Source organism: Silurus meridionalis, chromosome 12, assembly GCF_014805685.1.
Source record: "Silurus meridionalis isolate SWU-2019-XX chromosome 12, ASM1480568v1, whole genome shotgun sequence".
NCBI lineage: Eukaryota > Metazoa > Chordata > Actinopteri > Siluriformes > Siluridae > Silurus > Silurus meridionalis.
In genome coordinates this window covers 20,411,744-20,433,637 of record NC_060895.1, presented here as the reverse complement: position 1 = coordinate 20,433,637, position 21,894 = coordinate 20,411,744, and the positions used below count along the sequence as shown (strand labels likewise).

The window sequence follows — 21,894 nt, the reverse complement described above, 5'->3', positions numbered from 1 at the left end:
CGTTCGGTAACAAACTGCTAGAGGACGAGTTTGTAACTTATTCGCTATAATCTCCAGCAGCAAGGTTTTGCAATTCAGAAAATTCGCCCTCAGCGCTGTACTTTATGGGGGACGCTAAAATCGCTTGTTTAAATCAATTAACAGTTTGCTAATGATTTTCCTCTGAGCTGTCAATGCGAAGAAAATACTCCAGGATACACAAAAGGACAAAACACCATAACAGGGAGACACTTAAATCATTCCTCAACTCTTATGAAATCCCTGTTGCTATTTGTATGTCATGATCGCTTATCAAATGATGCATACTACACTTGGAACAGAGATGAAACTGCAAGAACACTGCAAGAAATGACATCTTGTCAATTGAAACTGTCCTGAATATAGTCAAATGTATGTAATATTTCTTATTAGAACATTACAATAAACTCTTTTTTAATTATTACATTTATTTTCTAGACATTTTTACTAAAGAATTTACATTTTCTTAAGTTAAACACATTTAACTTAACATTCAATTGAAAAAAAAAAAAGTTTAATAAGCTTATGATGGATTTAAATGTATTTTATTTTTCAAAACAGTTAATACTACATCCATTTCACTGCATTACAATTTGTCCACTTGCCAAAATGTCTTATTTTTTTTTTTATTTTTGTAAATGATAATTTGAGAACCGGACAGATCCTAGAAAACTCAGCTAGCTGTCTGGCTTTGACATACAGCAGGGTATTGAGTTTTCAGGATCTTATTTACTTCCTAAATACGTATTTCAGAGAGAAAAATGACAAGAAATAACTTCCCTGTAGCAGCGGACAATAGTTTCATCTGGACACAATGTGCCAGGCGAATGTGTAGAGCCAGAAAAAAGAAAAAAGAAATGATTGAAATCAGATACCTTGGTTATATGAACGCATGCAGGCTGTAAAACATTTTTTTTCTCATTGGACATTATGTCTAAGTAACCAACTTTATATCCAAAACACAGATAAAAAAAGGTATAATATTATAATTAATAATAGTTTAATAAATAATCAGATGGATATTCATTTTCATTCATAGTTTAGCATATTTGCTATTGTGGAGATAAATTCGTAAATCATTTTACATGCATTTAATTGGTTTTATTGAGAGTCCTCCAGGTTTTTAAAACACATCGACATTTAAAAAAAAAAATTAAAAGTTAAATAGAATTCTAGAATTATTTTTATTATTATTATTATAGAATAATTACATATATTGAGTATTATACTTTTTTTAATCTATCTATCTATCTATCTATCTATCTATCTGTCTGTCTGTCTGTCTGTCTGTCTGTCTGTCTGTCTGTCTGTCTGTCTGTGTGTGTGTGTGTGTGTGTGTGTGTGTGTGTCTGTATATATTTATTTATTTATTTATTTATTTATTTATTTATTTATTATTTCACTTTACTGTCTGACTTCAAAAGAAAACATTAAAGGTAGTATAACAGTTTATAGCTGCTTTCATCATCGTAAAGTCATTAAAAAAAATACTATTTGAAAAATATTTAAACACGATGGCAGATGTTGCAGCATGTGCAGTATAGGGATGTAATAATTTTCGGATGTTTGGTGTGGATGAGAAAATGTTCAGAAATTCTTCACGTTTTAACACAAAAACGAGATTTTCAGATCTATTTTCAGATTAATGTGGATGTAGCCTAAATGAAAAGACAAGAAAATTTAAATAGATAGAAATCAAAAGACCCAATTATTCCAAAGGAGAGATGACAAAACCACAAGTTTAATGTTTTGTCCTTTGAATCAAAGCTAAAATTCTGCAGGATGCTTGACTCACATGTTAAGTGTCTATATTAGAAAATAGCTTTATGTCTGTCTATTATTTAATATAACAACCAGTCATCAATACATATAAATTAGCCAACAAATCCTGAAGTACCTGGTCTTGTTTGACAATTTTATATCAAGACAATAATTAAAAACTTAATGAGGCCCACAGAGAAAAATTACAACTGAGAACACACTTACAGCCAGTTAAGAACGGGCATGTGCCTGCAGAGCCTGGATGAAGGAAGGCGTTCGAGTGAGGTGTTCACCATCGACCTGCACACAACACTACTTACATGAGCTATCATCATCATCATCATCATTATCCTCATCATCCAAAAACCATTTGTCCCTGTTGCATGTCACTGCTAAATTTAACCCGAGTCATCATGTTTCTTTTACTGAAGTGAACTCAGTGTATGTAAACAGTGTATGATTGGGTTATTATGTAGGCACAGCAGATCCTACAAATTAAGGCAGCACTAATCACGTTAGGTATAATAAAAACAAAAAAAAAAGAAAAATTGATTATAAAATTAGTTGAAAAAAAGAATTTGTACATACAGGAAGAAGAGAGACCTCAGGCCCGTGAATGTGTTCACAGTGATGGTTTTCAAAGGATTGTCATCCAGAATTCTAAATATAAAAAGATTAAAATAATTAAAATAAACTTACACAGAAGTGAAACACAAACCACCAGAGAAACGGGGGATTACTGTATATATATTTTCTATAGCACTGTAACCATGTGAATGACATACTAATTGTATTCAAATACTGATTTAGCATTCCCAATCTATCATTAAAAAATGACAAATTCAGAATTCAGATACACATTATTTCTTTGGTCTACAGAAGAATAGAGGTGGCATTAAATGTAACCAAATGTATTAAGAATACTGATTAGTAATCCCAGTCTGTGCTGTACAGCTGGTGTGCATGCTTAAATTCTTTATTTTGTTACAGAACAGTGCTGACAGACAAGGGGCCCACTGAACACTGAAAAAATAATCAACGATAATCAGTTTTCTAGATGGGATCCAGACAGATGGGGCCTGTAAATCTGTCTATCAAAACCTATAGGGTTCTCAGATCATATTTAGATTGCAGAATGAAACCACTATATAAGAGGAACTAGTTTTCCAGTACACCAAGAAACAAATACGCAATTTGAACAAAATCTTGATCTCATGATCACCTACAACACCCCAACTTACTGATTAATACAGCTTCCAATCAGACAGATTTTCATGCATGTAGTCAGGACTTACAATCATAAAGGGATTGCGTTCGTTGGTATTCAGATTTAACTAAATACTTGAATGATATTCAGAGAATAGAGCACACTGGGTGGACTTATGTCTAACTCCACCATTAACCTATTTTTAGAGTAGAATATTATAGTAAGAAGGAACAGAATTAATTCATTTGTATTATTACTAAGAATGACTAAAACATGAAAGTAATTGATGTTTATGTGTAAGTTAAAGAATAAACACCCCTCTCTACCTACAGTGCACTCAGAAAATATTCAGACAAGTCTGTTATGGTGCAGTCTCATGCTAAAATGTTGTGCTTTCAGAGCAATCTACATATTTGTTATTCTTTTTTTTGCATTTTCCAAATAGGTATTCTTATTCTGTGGTGAGGCTTCAGTGTGGTCACTTTGCCTTAACCCTCTGGAGTCTGAATTGCCGCCGGCGCCCAAACGTGCTTTTTTTTCAGATGCCAGCAAAAAGAGCTTAAACTGCTCGGTCATATTTGATCAAAAGTAATACATCATTTAAATCTGTAAAGGGTCTACTTTCATATGTGTATGCTCACTATATAAACAAAACGTTGTATTTTTTTTAAATGAATAAAATAGTCAGGGTGCGCCATCTGTCGCCTACGTCATCAAAATAGATCAGTAGAATGATGGTTGACCTTCTGGATATTTCTCCCATCACCATACATGATCTCTTCAGTTTAGTAGGGTGATCAGCTCTAGGAATAATCCTGGTTGATCCAGTCATTTTAAGAATTATGGAGGCCATTGTGTTCTTGGGAATCTTAAATGCAGCAGAACATTTTTGTATCCTTACCCAGATCTATAATACGACACAATCCTGTCTCTGAGCTCTACAGCCAGTTCAGTTGACCTCATGGCTTGGGTTTTTGCTCCGATTTGCATTTTTTTTAAATAGACATGTATAAACAGGCATGTGCTTTTCCAAATCATGTCCAAAAAATTCTATTTGCTACATTCAGTTAATTGTGGGGAAAAAAAATCTTGTGTCGAAAAAGAAATCTTAAAGGTGATCCAGAAAAAATGGGATGCACCTAAGCTTTTTTGGTTGTTGTTTGCAAAAAAAATGCAATTTGCAAAAATATCACAAATCTTGTATTTGCTTGGTCATTAATATTCAAAGCATTTTAGCCAAAGGCTGCATCCTAACAAAAGGTGAAAACATATAATGGGGTCAGACTGGTTTCTAAATGCACTGTATGGGTAAACATGCACATGAACTCACTGACCTCTATATTAAGAACATGTCCACCTGATATTTCCTGTAATTATCTAATCAGCTGGCAGTCGTCAGAGTGCACAGAATCATGCAGATACAGGTCAAAAGCTTTGGTGAATATTAACAGGGTAAGAAAATTGTATTCACAGGCAAATCATGCAGATACAGGTCAAAAGTTTCAGTGAATATTAAAAGGATAAGAAAATTGTGATCACAGGCATGCCAGGCACAGTTGCTTGTAAAGTGGCTGGTGAGTTTATGTACAGAGATACATGAGGCGGTTTAAAGCCACAGCTCATTCATTATCTTAAGCATACAAATGAACATTGGTGCATTAAATGGCCTCCTAACCGCATCTGGACCATAAAATCTAAGACTAAATCTAAAACCCTTCTGGCCTCTTTTTTTTTAATTGTTTTTGTTTAATGACTACAGCAACAACCCATTGACGACAATTTCAAGTAATGTAAACTGGAGAGCTATTTCAGGCTCTGGTAATTCAGTAGTACTGGTTTATTTAAAATCCCTGAAAGAACTGAAAGAAAGCTAGCATTGTGCTTGTAAGGAATACCCTTAGAAGTTAATTATTTAGCCGTACACCCTGATTGAGTTCGGCATTTCTGTTAGTCAGCTTGGATAACAGCATTTGGGATATGAAGCATGCAGCGTAAGGTAATTTCTACTGGGAGGCCAGCATGACTTTATTTCAAAAACTGAAATAAATAAAGGTTTGTGCCTGATCTTATGGTTTTGCTGTAATAGAAAATGCAGTGTTGTACTTACAGCCAGTTGAGTTTGTGGAGATCAGCAAAGACTCCATGTTTTAATAAGGTGATGCAGTTTTGGCTCAAAGATCTGCAACAGAATAAAATCATTGACATATAGTCTCATAAATGCCATAAAATAAGTGCGTAGTCTCTTTAAAGCACACAGTGAAGGTTTCATCTGATTAATCAACTGGCCTGAAAGTCCACAATTCTTTGAGCAGCACCTTTTATGATATATGTTCTGAATTCTAATAAGGGTACCACATACAGTACACGGTTTGAGCCAGATGATATTGGTTCAGTCAAATTCAGAGCATGGATTGGCTTAACTGATACTATGCAGTGCAATACTGGCTCAGCAGGTAGGATTGCCATCTCGGCTTGATAACCAGCTTGAGTTACTATGTGTTTTTTATGCCAAATTTTCTCCCAGTGTCTATGTTTCTGCTGGTTTCTTCAGCTTCTACTTACATTCCAAAATATGCTAGTAGATGCATACCCTATTTTGAATGGCATCTAGGTGTGATTCAGTGTGTTCACAGCATTCATATTAGAACAAAGTGTTCCCAGAATGTACTCCTGCCTCATTAAACATGTTCTCTGGGTGTATTCCTGTCTCAAGTTTTCCCAAAGTGTATTTTTGCCTTATATCTAGTGTTCCTGTAGTTTATTTCAACCCTAAGGCAAGTGTTCCCAGAGTGGACTCCAGCCTTAATCTAAATGTTTCCCAGAATGTACTACTGCCTCATGACAAGTGTTCTCAAGGTGCATTCCTGTCTCAAGCCTTGTTTTCCTAAAATGAACTCCTGTCTCATGCCTAGTTTTTCAGAGTGTACTCCAGCCTAAAGCTCAGTGTTTCCTGAGTGTTTTCCTGATTCAAGCCTCCTGATTCCAAAATATATTCCTGCCTCAAATGTAGTGTTCCTGGAAAAGGCTTCAAATCCACCAGACCCCGAATCATCAGTTACTTAACATGAATGAATCTTTAGTATGCTTAAAAGTACAATTGCAGATTACTAGCTAATTGCACTACTATTTGCAACTTGTACAATAATGAATAATGACAGAATCATTTTGAGAAGAACATCTCGTTTCCAGTTCCCTGAGGGAACGAGAAGCTGCGTCACAACGCTTTAGGAATGCCTCGTGTTGCTCACACTCAGCCAACGGCAAGTTGTGACGTCATTGGCAGGCAACGTCGCTAACCAGTAAGCTACAGACGCTAGCTTCTGAAAAAAGAGAAGGTAAGCGCTGCAGGGATGCAGGGTTACATAGGTAACCTGGAGACATTCCCCTTCAGGAACTCGAGCTGCATCACAACGCTTTGGAAATGATCACGTCATACTGACCAGTCCCTGCAGTGTGACTGTACACAACCAGAAAGCAGGACAGAGGAGCGGAATGGCTCTGATGTCGAGGTCAAAGAACCTGACAAACATCAGTGGGGTGGACCAACCTGCAGGGTTTGCAGATGTCCTAAAAAGAAAGAAGACATCTGAGACACAACCTCTTTGAGGGTGAGCATCCTGATCCGGTTCAAGGAGTGCAGATCTAGGATCGGCGGCAATCCCCCATCCTTGTTCGAACAACAAAGTACTGGCTGTAGGGACTGACTCTCTGACTAAGGGAGGAACCACCTTGATGGTCCCTTTTCTTTAGTAGAGCACGCACTTCCTGTTTCAGGACCAGAGCCTGCACAGGTCTCACCAGAGTGGGACACACCCCATTGAACTGAATCGGGGAAGCCCTTCCCTACCATGCACAGGACCCACTGAGACACGTCCAGCAGCCAGGTTGCCAGGAAGTCTTTACAGGAACCAGCCTCGCCCGCCGATGACGATGCGACTTGGCCGTATTTTACGTGATTCAGAGCGTGAGCAACACGAGGCGTTTCCAAAGTGTTGTGACGCAGCTCGAGTTCCCAAAGGGGAAGTCTGTATCTTCGCCATGCACACTAAAACTTGAACAAATCAACCTGTGCAGGAAAATCTTTAATTGGTACTTTATGTATACATAGTTATATAAAGCAAAGTGAAAGATGACAAGTGGAGTGCATGTTTCACACCCATGCTGATGAGCAGAGCTATAGCTTAACACCTCACTCTCTCTTATCTCTGCATGAGCTTCAAAGCTTTTTCCTGGCACCTTTTTTAAGGTGCTTTGAAAACCTGACATGTACATGCTACAATGATCACAGTCAGCTTATATGATTATAGTGGTGGGAAAGGCAGTTTTTTTTGTCTCAAGCTATTAGATGGCATCCAAACTGTTAAATGTCATTTGTCATTATTTATATCAAATTAATTGATGGCACAATCCATTTTGAACTTTTTAATCAGATTTAAACACAGTCTCATTGTCTGTTTGGCTAAAATGGTACACTTTTATTTAACTGTCCCATGCACATTAGAGCTCAGTGAAATTCAAATCCATGATGCAGTGCCTCTGGAGAACAGAGGGTTAAGGGCCTTGCTCAAAGTGGCAGTTCGGCAAAACTGGGACTTGAATCCCCAAGCTTCCCATCAGTAACCCAGAGCTTCAACCACTGAGCTACCATTTGCATTTCCATTTAAAAACCTTAAACACAAATCAAAGCTGCGGTGTACAATTTGATCAATCCTAATAACAAAAATTCACAATATTCAATTAAAATTCTGATAATTTAAATTATAATAACACATTTCTCATAGACCATTCTACTCTATGCTGTGTAGAAGAATGGATCATTCCAGTTGTACTTAACTAAACCAAACAGATGAGAACCAAACAGCAGGACACAAACATATAATTCTAAACTAATGACATTAGGAGCTTGTCCTTGCAAGAAAACCGTGACCTTTGAGCAACTGGAAGCCAATGACATTTATTAACAAGAAATATACTCACAGTTTCTGCAGTTTGAATAATCCCCTAAAAGCCCGCTCTGACACAGAGCTTATGCAGTTTTCTTGAAGAAATCTGAAACACGCAACGGCAAAACCAATTAATAATAGGCTTATTTTATAAGCTTCGCGTTATTAAGGTCGTTTAAAAATTACCGCGTGATGTGATATTACTATGTGATGTTTGTTATACTGACCATGAGAGTTACACTTCAGTGTAATTAAATGCACCCGAGAACAGAGGCCGTTTATTTAATGAAGTGTGGATAAATTAGGCTTGATGACCCTAATCAATTATTTTAATGATCTGTGCTAGGATGAATGCCGGAGATTTTGGTAATGTCTCCTGGGTGATTAATGTAGTTGCATATATACACACACTCACATTAAAGAAACAGAAACACATCAATTTATTTATAATACATGACTTTGCAACTAGCATCATGTCTGCAGTCGCTCACAGACTACAGGCTAGTTACATAAATTATTGCATCATACCATTTCCATTTCAAATACAGTCATTAAAGTAAGTTATAATGGGGATGTGACTTACTATGTTGTGGTTAAATAAAGAATTTCAAGAGACACACTCATCATTGATAGCATACAGGTAATTTGTCTTTTTGTACACCAGAGGTAAGGAAAGTCAGATTCCTCTTCATTACCGCTAGCCAAGGTAATAAATGCATGTTTTTCGCCATCTTTATGCAGTCAGACCTGTTCAGTTGAGCTATTGGCTGCTACTTGACATTATTTTCCTATTGATGCTGCAATAAAAAGTGAAACCAGGCCTGTTAGCCTACACTGACATTTTTATGATTGCTCAGACTTTTGGGAAGTATGTCTGAAGTAAGCTTTGGCATCAAATAGAGCCAATTTGCATTAGGCATTCTAATCAACCTTGCCATCAGGAAGCAGTTATTTCTGCATGCAGGTGTAACAGAGAGAGAGAGAGAGGCAGCCTGCGAGTGTGTAGTCAAAGCATGTTTATTCAAGCGAATCTAACAAGCTTAGTCATGAGAGCCGGCATGGTTCAAAACAAAAGCAAACAAGATGAGATGTGGCATATCCATAATCCAGATCGAGGTCAAAACATGGAAAGGAAGCAAGTTGCGATTTACAACAAACACACAACCATATTATAAAAAGCAATAGACGGAATTAAATACACAAACTAGATAGGGCAGTCATGCCAACAGGGTACAGGAAATAATAAATTGTGAAACAGGCCAGTGTTAGAAAAAAAGCTTAAGAATCCGGGCAGAGACTGTTGCGTGCCTACATCCTTAATTTGTGAAACCTGAATGGAACAATGGATGCCAAAAGACTGTGGAGTTGGTAGCTTAGTGGTTAAGGCATTTAAATTTGGCTCCAAAGGTCACAAGTTCAAATTCCAGCGACACCAGCTACCACTCCTGGGCCCCTGAACAAGGCCCTTAACCCCATGGCTGCTCAGTTGTAAGGATAAGATAAATGTAATTCGCTCTGGAAGAGGGTGTCCGCCAAAATGCCGTCAATGTAAAGATGACTTTTTTCACTTGCTCTGGTTAGGGGTCGCCACAGCCGAACATCCGTCTCCGCACGATTCTGTCCTCTACATCTGACTCTTTCAAACCAACCACCTGCATGTCTTCCATCACTCCCCTTCCCTTCTGCCTAAAGGCATTCCCCTTCCTCTTTTCCTCCTTCCTAGTGACTCCATCCTCAACATTCTTTCACTGATATACCCCATGTTCCTCCTCTTCACATATCCAAAACATCTCAATCACACCTCTCTCACTTTCTCTCCAAAACCTGCATGTCCCTCTGATAAACCTTTTCTGTCCATCCTCGTTACTCCCAATGCAAATCAGAGTCAATTAGTCAGTGAATGTCAAAAAGACAACAGGGATAAATCAGAATTTATCCCTGTTGCAACAGTTGAGACTGCACTGTGCTTAAAATGTGACAGAATAGGATTCAGGTAAAAGATTTTCATTGTACTGTGATGTCTGCTGGAGGACCCAATGATTGAATAACTTCTGCTGGAGATCAAAAGATGACCCAGCTCCTGGAGAGACATATGTGGGATGCCACTCTTTGTTTTGTGCAATTTCGCTTGGTAAATGCATTATTAAAGGCTCTAATTGGTGTCTGTATGAGCAGCAGATAGTTGAAGGATTTAGATAATCACTTTAGATCACAAATATGCAGAGAACACCAAGGACAATACATCTTTGAGGCAACAATGTTATCCACTGCATCACCATGCTGTTCTTGTATAATACTTATTTATAACAACTCTCACTCTTTGACAGGAAATATAACATCTCCAGGGAGACCAACTGATGTCTTCTTTTCTCTCCTGCATTTACATTACTTCATTACTGGTAACCTATTTCAGCATGAACTTAACCCTTAACTCATCACATAGTGTAGATTTTATATTTTAAGACTACACAGTGGATCTAGTATGCTCAAAGGCATGCAACAGAACAGTCCACTGAATCAGACAAAGACATACATTAAAAGGATTTTCTCCTGGTCACGTGAGATGATTGCCAGGGTTGGCAGGCTGTCCTGAGATATTGAGAATGATTTCCAGATGCTGGCTATCTCATGCTCCATCAAAATTGATTGCATCTCATTTGTTTGTATATTGTAATGTGGGGCCGTGAGAGAAAGGACAGATCTCAAGTGCATGCTTAATGATTTTTTTATTTGGAGTAATTTTGAAATTATAGACACAACAGGCAGAGGTCAAATTACAGGTGCACAGGGTGAAATAATCCATAAGTAGGTTGCGCTGACAATGATCAAACCCATAATACAAGACAGGGGAATGCTTGGGATTAAATGGGTAATACACATTGATACTGTGGAAAACCTTATGACATGAAGAGGGTTACAATATGAAACTAAATACTGTGGCAACAATAAAAAAGACAAAACAGAGCTTTTTTATATAATTAACTAATTTAGTCAGTAGTAGAGTATACAAACCCTTCAACTATTTCAGTTTAGCTATGGTGCACTCATTTACATTGAAGTGGTAGCTCAAGGTTAAGGCTTGGGGTTAGTAAATGGAAGGTCAGAGGTTCAAACCCCAGTATCGCCAAGTTGCCACTGTTGGGCATTGAGCAAAACTATATATATATATATATATATATATATATATATATATATATATATATATATATATATATATATATATATTACTGTGATGTTATAAAGTGCTGAAGGTATTGAGGACGTTACACCTCCTTCACACAATGCAGTTGCATAAGCAAAAATCTAAACTAGTAACAATGCCAAACAAAATCAGTAGTGTTTAGTTTGGCATGCTTATACAACACTGTCAACGCCCTAGCATATACAGTGGGGCATGCAAAGACACAGGAAATGATTCATTGTTGATGTCCAGTCTGTATCTGTACCATAACTACAGGCTTTTAAAGATATATTTATCAGATGAATTACCTAGAAAGAAAATCATCATGTAAATATTCGGAAATGCTGAAATTCAGATGTAAAATTAATACACAAGCATAATGACCATTCCACTGTAATACTGTTGCATTAAACTGTATAAACAGTATTTGGTCTTTAACCAAACAGTTTGGTTTTAATCTTTTGGGTTAACCTGCAAATTAAGGTTCCATTCCATGTATTGTATTTATTCTTGTTTTTATCCTGCTTTTTTTGGAGGGGGAAGGGGTCACCAACCCCACAGCAAATGTGAAGTTACACCTGATATCGTCTTCTGCTATTGAAGAACATTAACTAAGAATCAATGTTTTGTGCATGCAGATCGTTTTCTGCTCACCACCATTGTAAAAATAGATTACTTGACATTTGGAAGATGCCCTTATCCAGAGATATTTACAACTAAGCAGTTGAGGGTTAAGGGCCTTGCTCAGCAGTGGTAGCTTTGTGGTGCTGGGATTTGAACTCATGACCTTCTGAGCCAAGGTCCAATGCCTTAACCACTGAGCTAACACCTCCTTCATGGCAGGTTGAACCATTCTACAAGTTTCCCCAGACCTCCATTATAAACAAAACGCTACCACTCACAGAATTGTGAACCGTTTATGTTCTCTAGGTTTCTATCTCAATTTTTATGTCCTTGTTCTGTATAAACTTTAGAGACTGTTTATGAAATTCTCAGATCAGTAGTTTCTGAAATATTCAATCTAGTACATCTGGCACAATCATACCATAATTTTGCTGCAATTTGCTGCTACCACATGATTGGCTGCTTGGATAACTGCATAAATAGGTAGTTGTAAAGGTGTTCCTGTTAAATTGAACAATAAGTGTAACGAATGTATGGGTGGAAAGCAACATTCTGGAAATTGGAGTAAAAAAAAGGCGATATGTCAGTTCCAAATACTGCATGCTGAGGTTTATACACGATCCTTTTGACAATTTCGCATGCAGGCATTTGGAATATGTACAACTTATTGATGTTGGGTTGTGTCAGAAGCTGCCATTTCTGAGCTGTATGAAAGTGTAGTTATGGAAAGATTGGAAAAAAAAAGTTTTAAAAGACTTGTAAAGACTTACAGTCTTCGAAGTTCTGTGTATCTACTAAAAGCATTTTCTGGTAATACTCGAATCTCATTGCTCTTAAGAGACCTGTGGAAGAAAAAAAAGCAGTGAGAGGTAATCCACATTGACATTTTCTTCACAACATAAAAGCATATGGTGTTTTTTTTTTTGTTTTTGTTTTTTTTTAAGATAATGAGTACTTGCACAATTTGGCTTATGTCATGGGAAATTCATATTTGATCATTCCTTTCTGACACAGAGTGTGAATAGGCAGTGTTATACTGATGCATAAAGAGCCACAGCTGACTTAGGAAGAAAAGGCCATTTATTGCATCACAGCATTGCCTTATAACTATTAATCTAATTATTTATTCATTTGTTTCACTGGCCAGCCAAGTTGCCAATAATCTTGTGCACAATATGCTGGTATGATAAAACCAATAGCATGGACCATCACCTATTTGTTGGTTATAGATCAGCCCCTACTTTTTGCTCTTACAATACATAGTGTTCAGTGCTGATATTGAAAGGTGGACTTGTCCCAAAACTGAGAGTTAAATCTCAGTTATTCTTTAGCATCACATTTTTTTGACACTGCACTCTATTCAAGTCAAAACAACTGTGTGACAATTCACTCAAATGTTTTGTCTGATATAAAACGCCAATTCCTGTAACATCCTTGCTTTTCCAGTTCTAAAAATTCCCAATACTGTCAGTTGGCATTTAACCTTCCAGACCACCAGCTATAGGACCTGAAAATGTAATGGAACTACACAGAAAAATGACCAGTCCTACCTCAATACAGCTGATGAATTATCATATAACAGGGTAGTGAGGTGTCATGACTAAAGCTCAACAATTCACATCTGAGCGGGTAAAATGCAAACATTTGTAATAATAATAGAATCCACAAGTCCCAAGCCCAAAAGCCAGAGGACACCTTGAGACGCTGTAATGATTTCTGAATACACAAAAAAGCCTCTGGCATCGACTGCTACCCCAAGCTACAGTTGGGTGAAATTGCTCCCTGAAGAACCCCAGTGTTCATGAAAGGTAGTCTAATTCCAAGGCTCCATCATAACAGGCCCTTTATCATGCTCAGGTGCCTCGTGGCAATACTTGCTTTTGCCAAACCGCCTCCATAAGTCCCCTTCTGAGACTTTTTTCATCATATGTTGTGTTAAAGCTTAACCATTGTTACACTGCTGTTGAAGTTATTATGAAAAGGCTAGATAAAGCATCTCATGCCCCTGTCTAAAGAAAGGCAGTTTTTAGTAGACTATGATGACCTACTATAGTTTTTGAGCATTCAAACTGCAGACTGATGCACCTATAAAAAGTTAAACACCATAAAACAGTTGTCAGTCAGAAGCTGGACTGATAGATGGGTAGTAATCAGGTTTTTTATGATCAGAACGTTCATGTGTCAGGAATTGAAGATTTAAATAAGTTGGAAGATATAGGAAGATGAAAAAGATCGTGGAGCCCAACATATTTTATTGTAATATCTTTTTCTATATGTAATGTCTCTCTTTAATAGAGCCAGTTTCACCAATTACACACAGTCAACGCTTTAACTTTACTTTCCAGTGGACACTAGAAAAAGTATACAGCTAAAATACACACCACAGTTTTCACTGAAGCTCTACTTATCCACAACAACTTGAGTGAAAAGTGGAATCTTTGAAACATTTACACAAATTTCAGTTTTTTAGCATTTGGTATGTTTCCTTTTTTGTGCACTCAAGCTGGAGTGATCCACAAGGTCTTATGATCCAACTCATTTCAAATCCATCAGTGTCTGATCACATGCTTCAGGAGAAGCGATTAATCATGAGGAAAATCTGACTTTTGGTACCAAGCATGTGGTCGATAGCACGCATTTGCTTACATTCAAATAGAGACCTAGAAATAGTTGAAAATCTTGAATAGGATACATTTGATCATTGAAAATATTTCAGATTTCTAAACTTTTCTGTTTATTTGAAACTTCAAATAAGTAAAAAAAAAATCCTGAAGTTTCAACGTGGTCTCCGAATTTATGGTTTAAGGACATACACAGTTAAAGCTGTTTTCATATGCGGGTAAAGACATTATTTAGTGGCTAACTGTCACTGATTTATGCAATGCGGTGAAAGGCTGTTCTAAATCTTTAGTTGCTGAAAAGCTCAAATGCCTTTTCCATTCCTAATTTATTACCATATGGTCTTGTTTGTTGGCAGTGTGTCCTGACTTGGGTCTGTTTTGAATGTACTGAGCACCTTTCCAGTAAGTGCCTCTTGGATGGTAACAATTACTCCTATGACCTACAGCAATTCTTTATATGCCAAACACCTGTAATAATAAAACGTACTCGTTTAAACAGTGTTTTGTGTGTAGGTGTTGTATAATACTTTGTGTTATTTTAGAATGTTAAAATCAATTGTCAAAATGATAAAACGTTACGGGCAGCTGAAGAAAAGAAAAGCTTCTGGGATCACCCTGGGATTGACCGTGGCTGACCTTGACTCTAATTTTCTAACAAGCTGGGGAAAAGATTTACACTGTGCTGTAATGTACAGTATACACCATATTTCCAAAGTATTGGTTCACCTGGTCATAAGTACGGTATGTGTTTTTTTGGGCATCGCATTCCACATTTAGTCCCAATTCACTCTTATAATTCCCTCCACTCTTCTTGGAAGCTGTTCCACCAGATTTTGGAGTGTGCTTATGGATAGTTGTGTTCATCAGCCACAAGGGTGTTATGACCTGGGGTGCAGTCAGTGTTCCAATTCATCCCAAAGGTGTCCAGTAGGGATAAGATCAAAGCTCTATAGCAGACCACTCAAGATCTTCCTCTCCAAAGCATGTAAACCAGATCTTCATAGTCATGATCTTCATGCACAAGGATATTGCCATGCTGGATCAGGTTTCGGTTTCCAAGTTCAAGTGAATGCAAATTATTAGACGTCCTGTACAACTGTGTGCATCCAGCTTTGTGGTAACAGTTTGGAGAAGAACCACATATAGCAGGAAAGGTCAGGTGACCCAATACTTTTGGAAATATAGTGTATTTGACAAGTAAAGGCTGCTTCATTTAGTGCAGACCTTTGGAAATTCTCCACTTCTTCCAGAGAGCTGTATAAACATGCTTCAAACAAGATGCAAGGCAAATAACACCACTTATGCATTAGGTTATAACACTGAAGTACTGTTCTCATTAATTAATGATGCCAGTAATAGTTATTTATATAAAAAGCCTAGTTACAGAATGCTAGAAGAACCATAAATCTTTTCTTCTGACTATTCACGTCAACTTTTTTGTGTTGTTGATTTTTTTATGTAACATGTGACATGCAAATCAATAAAACACTAAAATGCATATGCAAATTAATCTTTTAAATCACCTGCCAAATAAAAAAAAGAAGCCGCAAAATTCTTATTTTAGTGTAAAACTGTTATACAGATTCTGCTTATGATGTTTTATCTGTGTTCTGTGAGCAGACTAAGAATGCCCTTCAAAAAAATCTATTCTCATCTCTGGGCTTGCGTATGCCAATTTTTTCCAATTATTCATACCCCAAATCTGACCCAGTGTTTTATAATTCACAAACTCTGCATGCTTTTTTACCCATTCCTTTGGTGCAGCGGTGGACAGTAAGGAAGTGAATGTAATTTGTTACTGTAATTAAAGTCACATAATTTACTGAAGAATTTCCATTTAGGGTCATTTTTACCTTAACTTCACTACATTTTAAATTCAAACATCATACTTTTGACTCAACTACATTAAAAAAAAATCAGTCGTTCCTTTTTATTTATTATTGGATAAAAACTTCACTTGTCAAGCATGAAACAAGCCACCAATCAGGTTCGAGCGTGCACTCCCTAGTTTTGATTGCCGTTTAATGGTATCTACTTATCACCAACATACAGTTCAGTGACAGTTCATTTTGAGAGTAGAAGAAACGGAAGAAAATTCTGACTCGGACTTACCACAACACCCATGCTCTTATTTGCGGAAATTATTATTTAAATTGTGAAAAGAAGGTTCTGGGCCTGTGATAATTTTAATAGCTATAAAGTGTTTAAATAATATTATTCTATGAATAAATTGATGTGCTAAGAGTAACATTAAAGAAATTTTTGCATAAACTGAGTTGATTAAGCAGAGTCTTTTGACAATAATGATAAGTGGAACATTATAGCCATAATAAACCATAATACTTTTAAATATTTAAGTACATTAAAGGTAAATTCTCTTGTACTTTTACTCAAGTGAAAGTTTAAAGGGACACTTTTTTCCTTTACTTCAGTTATATTTTACCTAGTGCATCTCTACTTTTACTCAAGTATATGGTTTGTGTACTTCATCCACAATTGGTTTGGTGAACCAGCTGTCCATCTGTATTTCTAGAGGTAGAATACGTCTAAAGTTTTATCAGCAACTGTGCCCATCAGCTCTTGAAGTTGAGCTGTAAGTAAGTGTTGGCTGCAGCTACACCTTAAATAGGATTGTCAGGAGATGTGTGTGAGTGCAGGATGGTACTAATGGACATTGAAAGGTACATACAGGGACGTCACATTGGTGGACACGCGTGGTACAGAATTCAAACTGATGCGAACACACTGGAGCTCCAGCTCAATGCACTGACAGCGATCTGGGTACAGCTGTAAAACTGGGTATATAAAGGAGAGAGAGAGAGAGAGAGAGAGAGAGAGAGAGAGAGAGAGATAAAGCAAATAAAAGTAAAAAGAAAGTAATAACCCCCCCACCCCACAGCATATTGACTGAATTAAATCTAGTTCTTTTAGTATATACACACAAAATGTCTACACAATGCTATCAAGAACCACAAACTCATTCCATTCATCCTTAATGACTCTGAGATAGCAGTAAAAAAAAGTGAGATTAGGTGTACTCTTACGGCAATCTGTAGACAGATGATGTTGGACCGATATTTGAATGGTCCTGTCGAAAAAATTGGCCCAGCCACTGTTATCTCCTGCAGGACACAGAGAAGATTAGCGATTTGACACAGTATGGTCAAGCAGTCTATGGAAAAGGTCAGCCTCACACATCTACACAAACCCATGCTGAAAAATGCATAAGGGCAGTCATGATTTAAAGCTAATTAGCAGTAGATCTGTATGATATTTAGTATAGTTTTATCATTTTTACACATGATTTTGTATTCAGAAATATAATGGAAGTCTAAGGGCAATAAAAAAAGGTTAGTTTGAAAAAGTAAAGAAAATGTGGGGTGAATTTGAATAAGACATCAATTACACTTGGAATAGTGAATGTAAAGGTTAGATAGAAAAACATAGAACATTTTTACCAAAGCTGTTACTGTCTAAAAGTGTACAGAGGTGTAAAGACTACCTCAAAATCATACTTGAGTAAAGGTATACATAAAACTAAAATTTAGTTTTAAAAGTTAAAGTCTTGAACGTAGGCTCAAAGATGCACTAGTCCTCAACACCAAGACACATGTTAGTGAAAATCCAAAAACAGTTGATTTGTGAGGTTTTATTTTCTAAAATGTTTTTATTTTCTCAACATGGCAGAATGAAACAAAGATCTAACAAGTCAGTCTTTAAAGATTTTATTCAACAGAGTTACACAAAGAACGACTAGTATTCAATAGACAAATAAAATAAAAGTAAATAATTTTAGATAATGTAACATCAAATATTCAGAGCTGACTGGGATTGATGCACCTCTCAGTTTCAGAGAGGAACTCCAACAAAAGCTGTCTCTCAGAATTTTTGGAATTTATTCCAGCTCTTTTTTGGACTAAAAATAAAGCCAGCAGTGATAAAAGGTTGCTTACAAGCTGCAGATGGGGGTAGGGCAGAGTTGAGCCTTAATATCATTAACCGAGGTACAAAATGTAATCAGTAATGGTCACTGTCATTTAAAATATAGTGAAGTAAAATTTATATGTACTTTTTAATGCATTATATTTTAAATAACAATGACCACCGAGTAAAAATTGCTTATATCTTTGATACTCAGTAAAACTACAAAGTAGGCAAAAGTTACTTACATACAGTAAAGAAGTACAAATACTCAAATACTTTGTACCACTGCATTTTTTGGTTGGGGGGACATTAAACATTGTCCAAAAGCAGCTATACAGAGATTTGGTTTTACAATGGGGTTACATGTCTCCTGATATGCAATCCCATTGAAAAATCTAATCTCTGTAGTGCTGCTTTTGGACAATGTCTATTGTCCCCCAACCAAAAAAAAGACTATACATATAAAGCTGAATTGAAAAGTAAACCTTAGATGGCTACTGAATCACACCCTCTCTCATTGCCAACTGTGATGTCATATGCAATAAGTTAGTTAGCGGGTGATACATTTAGATCTTTAATTGACTTGTGAATGAACTTTGGTCAAATCCAAGGCTAGAAATCTTGGAGCTTAATGAATTTAGTAAAGCCACCCTACAGTAGGTAAACAAATCTGAGGTAAAAGTCCAAACAAAAAGCAAAGTTTTGCATTTAAAATTATTTTTAAAAAGTACTACAGCAAGAGTAGACAGTTTGGACCGAAGATTAAAAATCATCCATTCTTTTTTTTAAATCTAATTAAAGTAAACATTTTGCCTTCACGTTGAACTGCCTTTAGACCCCAAATATAAGGGAATTTTAACACAAAAAACGTTTACATTCCTATCCGGTCCATGTACATTGGGTTCATCCGATCTTCATATTTTTTAAATAGAATGAAAAAAAATGTCCAAACAAGATGTACATAACAGTATTTCATTTTGAAACAACAAATGTTACATTAAGCTCTTGAATTTATTCTTTTTGTAATTATTTTTCATCATTTGAGATTCATGACCCAGATCTGTATAAGCAATTACTGGGTAGATTAATGACTGCTATTAGAGCCTAATGTACTGCTGGTATGGATCACCATGTGCTTAAAATAAACACGAGGGAGACAGTAAAGGAGGATGATCCCGTGGTTGAACAATGTCCAAAATTGTAACCATTTTCAAAACCATTTGGATTATCCAAAAATGTATTCCTGCACTGCACTTGCGATATTAACATGATGCACTTACATTTACATGTGAAATAACAATAATAACTAATTTTAGATTGTGAGAAAAAAAATGAAACAATTTCTTCTTCCCATTTGTTTTCCTATTATTCACTTTGAAAGAAAAAGTGAATGAAGATAACCTCAGAAGAGTGAAGTGTATATGTGGTACGTTGTTGTGTCTATGCTACAGATAAGGTAGCTAAAAAAACGTAGATAAAAGAATATGTGGAGTATTCCATTAAGGAACACACTTGCTTCAGTTCAATTCACTGAAGTTTTCACATAAAAGGTACTATGTACAATAACAGTTCATGATCCCTGACCAGCAAAGAGTAGTGTGAGAAAAGGTTTGTGTGTGTGTGTGTGTGTGTGTGTGTGTGTGTGTGTGTGTGTGTGTGTGTGTGTATATATATATATATATATATATATATATATATATATATATATATATATATATATATATATATATATATATGTGTTAGTGCTGCAACGACGCAACGAAAATACGTCGACATGCGTGAAATGCGTCACAAAAAGCTAGACCACGGTTACCAAAAGTATGGGAATACTTTAAACAGAGGCCAAATAAAATGGTCCTTTGTTGCCTTTGCAAAACCGAAATGTCGAACCACGGCAGCACAACTGTGATGGACGAGCCGTCTTTGTTAGTATTTATTATTACAATTAGTTTTGGGAGTAATTGTTGTGGTCTTACCTTCTGTGTTTTTTTGTCAAGAATTAATTAATATATGCTAGGTAATAATGGTCATGCTAATCGCTAACGGTATAAACTGTAAACATATACTGTATAGGTTACTTTGGCGACAATAAAGCAAACTTTAACTTTTAATTTACATTTACTGGTTGTTGAAAGTTGTTTATGCACACACATCGTTAGTTGCAGCTCTAATATATATATATATATATATATATATATATATATATATATATATATATATATATATATATATATATATATGTTCTTTTTTATTAGCTAATTAATATACACACACACACACACACACACACACACACACACACACACACACACACACTATATTTCCAAAAGTATTGGGTCACCTGAACTTTCTTGCTAAATGTGGTTCTTTTCCAAACTGTTACCACAAAGCTGGAGGCACTCCATTGTACAGGATGTCTTCAGATTTGCTGTAATAAAATTTTGCGTTTACTTGAACATGGAAACCCAAAACCTGTTCCAGCATGGCAATGCCCCTGTGCACAAAGTGAGCTCCATTAAGATCTGGTTTAAACGATTTGGAGAGGAAGATTTTGATTGGCCTGCTATAGAGCTCTGTTCTAATCCCTACTGAACACCTTTGGGATGAATTGAAATGCTGATTGCACCCCAGGCCTCCTCCCTTACATCAGTACCTGCCATTCATAATACCCTTCTGGCTGATGAACACAAATATTCATAATTACACTCCAAAATCTGGTGGAACATCTTCCAGGAGAGTGGAGGGATTGGGACTAAATGTGGAATGCAATGCTCAAAAATCATCGTACTTCTGACTAGGTGACCCAATACTTTTGGTAATATAGTGTATATGTGTGTGTGTGTGTGTGTGTGTGTGTGTGTGTGTGTGGACACTAACCACAGTGCTCCTCGTCGGCTCCGTTAGGACAGTCCTCTTGGCCATTACAGTGCAGCACCTGAGGAAGACACACACTCACATTTCCACATGGGAAGTGGCCGAGTGGACAGGTCTCAGATGTTAACCATGTGCTACCAAGCCCTGGAGGTAAGGAACACACAAACACACACCTGCTTATTTACATACACATTTACAATGTCACCTAAGATTTACACACTGAAAAATCAAAGCTAGGCTCATTTTCATATGACCCTTATATAATCAAATGCATATGAATTTTAAACTGTCCGCACCGTGAGAGTGAAAATCTGTCTCTGTATCTTGGTGACAAATTTCCCTGTCCTCCCTACTTCTATTTATTATGATGACAATCAATCATTGGCCTAAGTACCTTTAAGCTGGCGTAAATGAATAGTTAGAGCTCTACTTTAAGTACATTCGGCTGCATCATGATTTATGAGCATATGAACATAAACTGTTACAGAGGGAAAAATGTCTTTACAGAAAGTATGACATTGAGTAAAAGAATCTGGATAACTTTTCAGAACAAAATATTAAGGACATCGTACCTACAGAGAGTGTAAATCTCCATATTGGCAATCCAGTTTTAAAAGTAGAAGTTAATGAGCATTTAGATTTGTATGGCAGCTTTATGATCAGCATTGCATTCTTAAGAGGTTTCCAGTTTGATCGTAAGCTCGGGTTAGTGGATCGCATATGTTCCCCAAATGTCTGTGT

The 21,894-nt window shown here is 36.5% G+C and overlaps 1 protein-coding gene across 1 annotated transcript in view; it reads right to left on the bottom strand.

The window, feature by feature from the left end:
• rxfp2b (relaxin family peptide receptor 2b) overlaps positions 1–21,894 on the bottom strand; it is a 61,566-nt gene that overhangs the window by 27,061 nt on the left and 12,611 nt on the right. Inside the window, exons 2-9 of the mRNA XM_046863403.1 lie at positions 21,157–21,297; positions 17,400–17,477; positions 17,045–17,150; positions 12,505–12,576; positions 7,964–8,035; positions 5,094–5,165; positions 2,368–2,439; positions 2,005–2,079 (exon numbers count right to left, since the gene is read on the bottom strand). Of these exons, the coding sequence (XP_046719359.1) occupies positions 2,005–2,079; positions 2,368–2,439; positions 5,094–5,165; positions 7,964–8,035; positions 12,505–12,576; positions 17,045–17,150; positions 17,400–17,477; positions 21,157–21,297 (688 nt within the window). The remainder of the gene's footprint in view (positions 1–2,004; positions 2,080–2,367; positions 2,440–5,093; positions 5,166–7,963; positions 8,036–12,504; positions 12,577–17,044; positions 17,151–17,399; positions 17,478–21,156; positions 21,298–21,894) is intronic.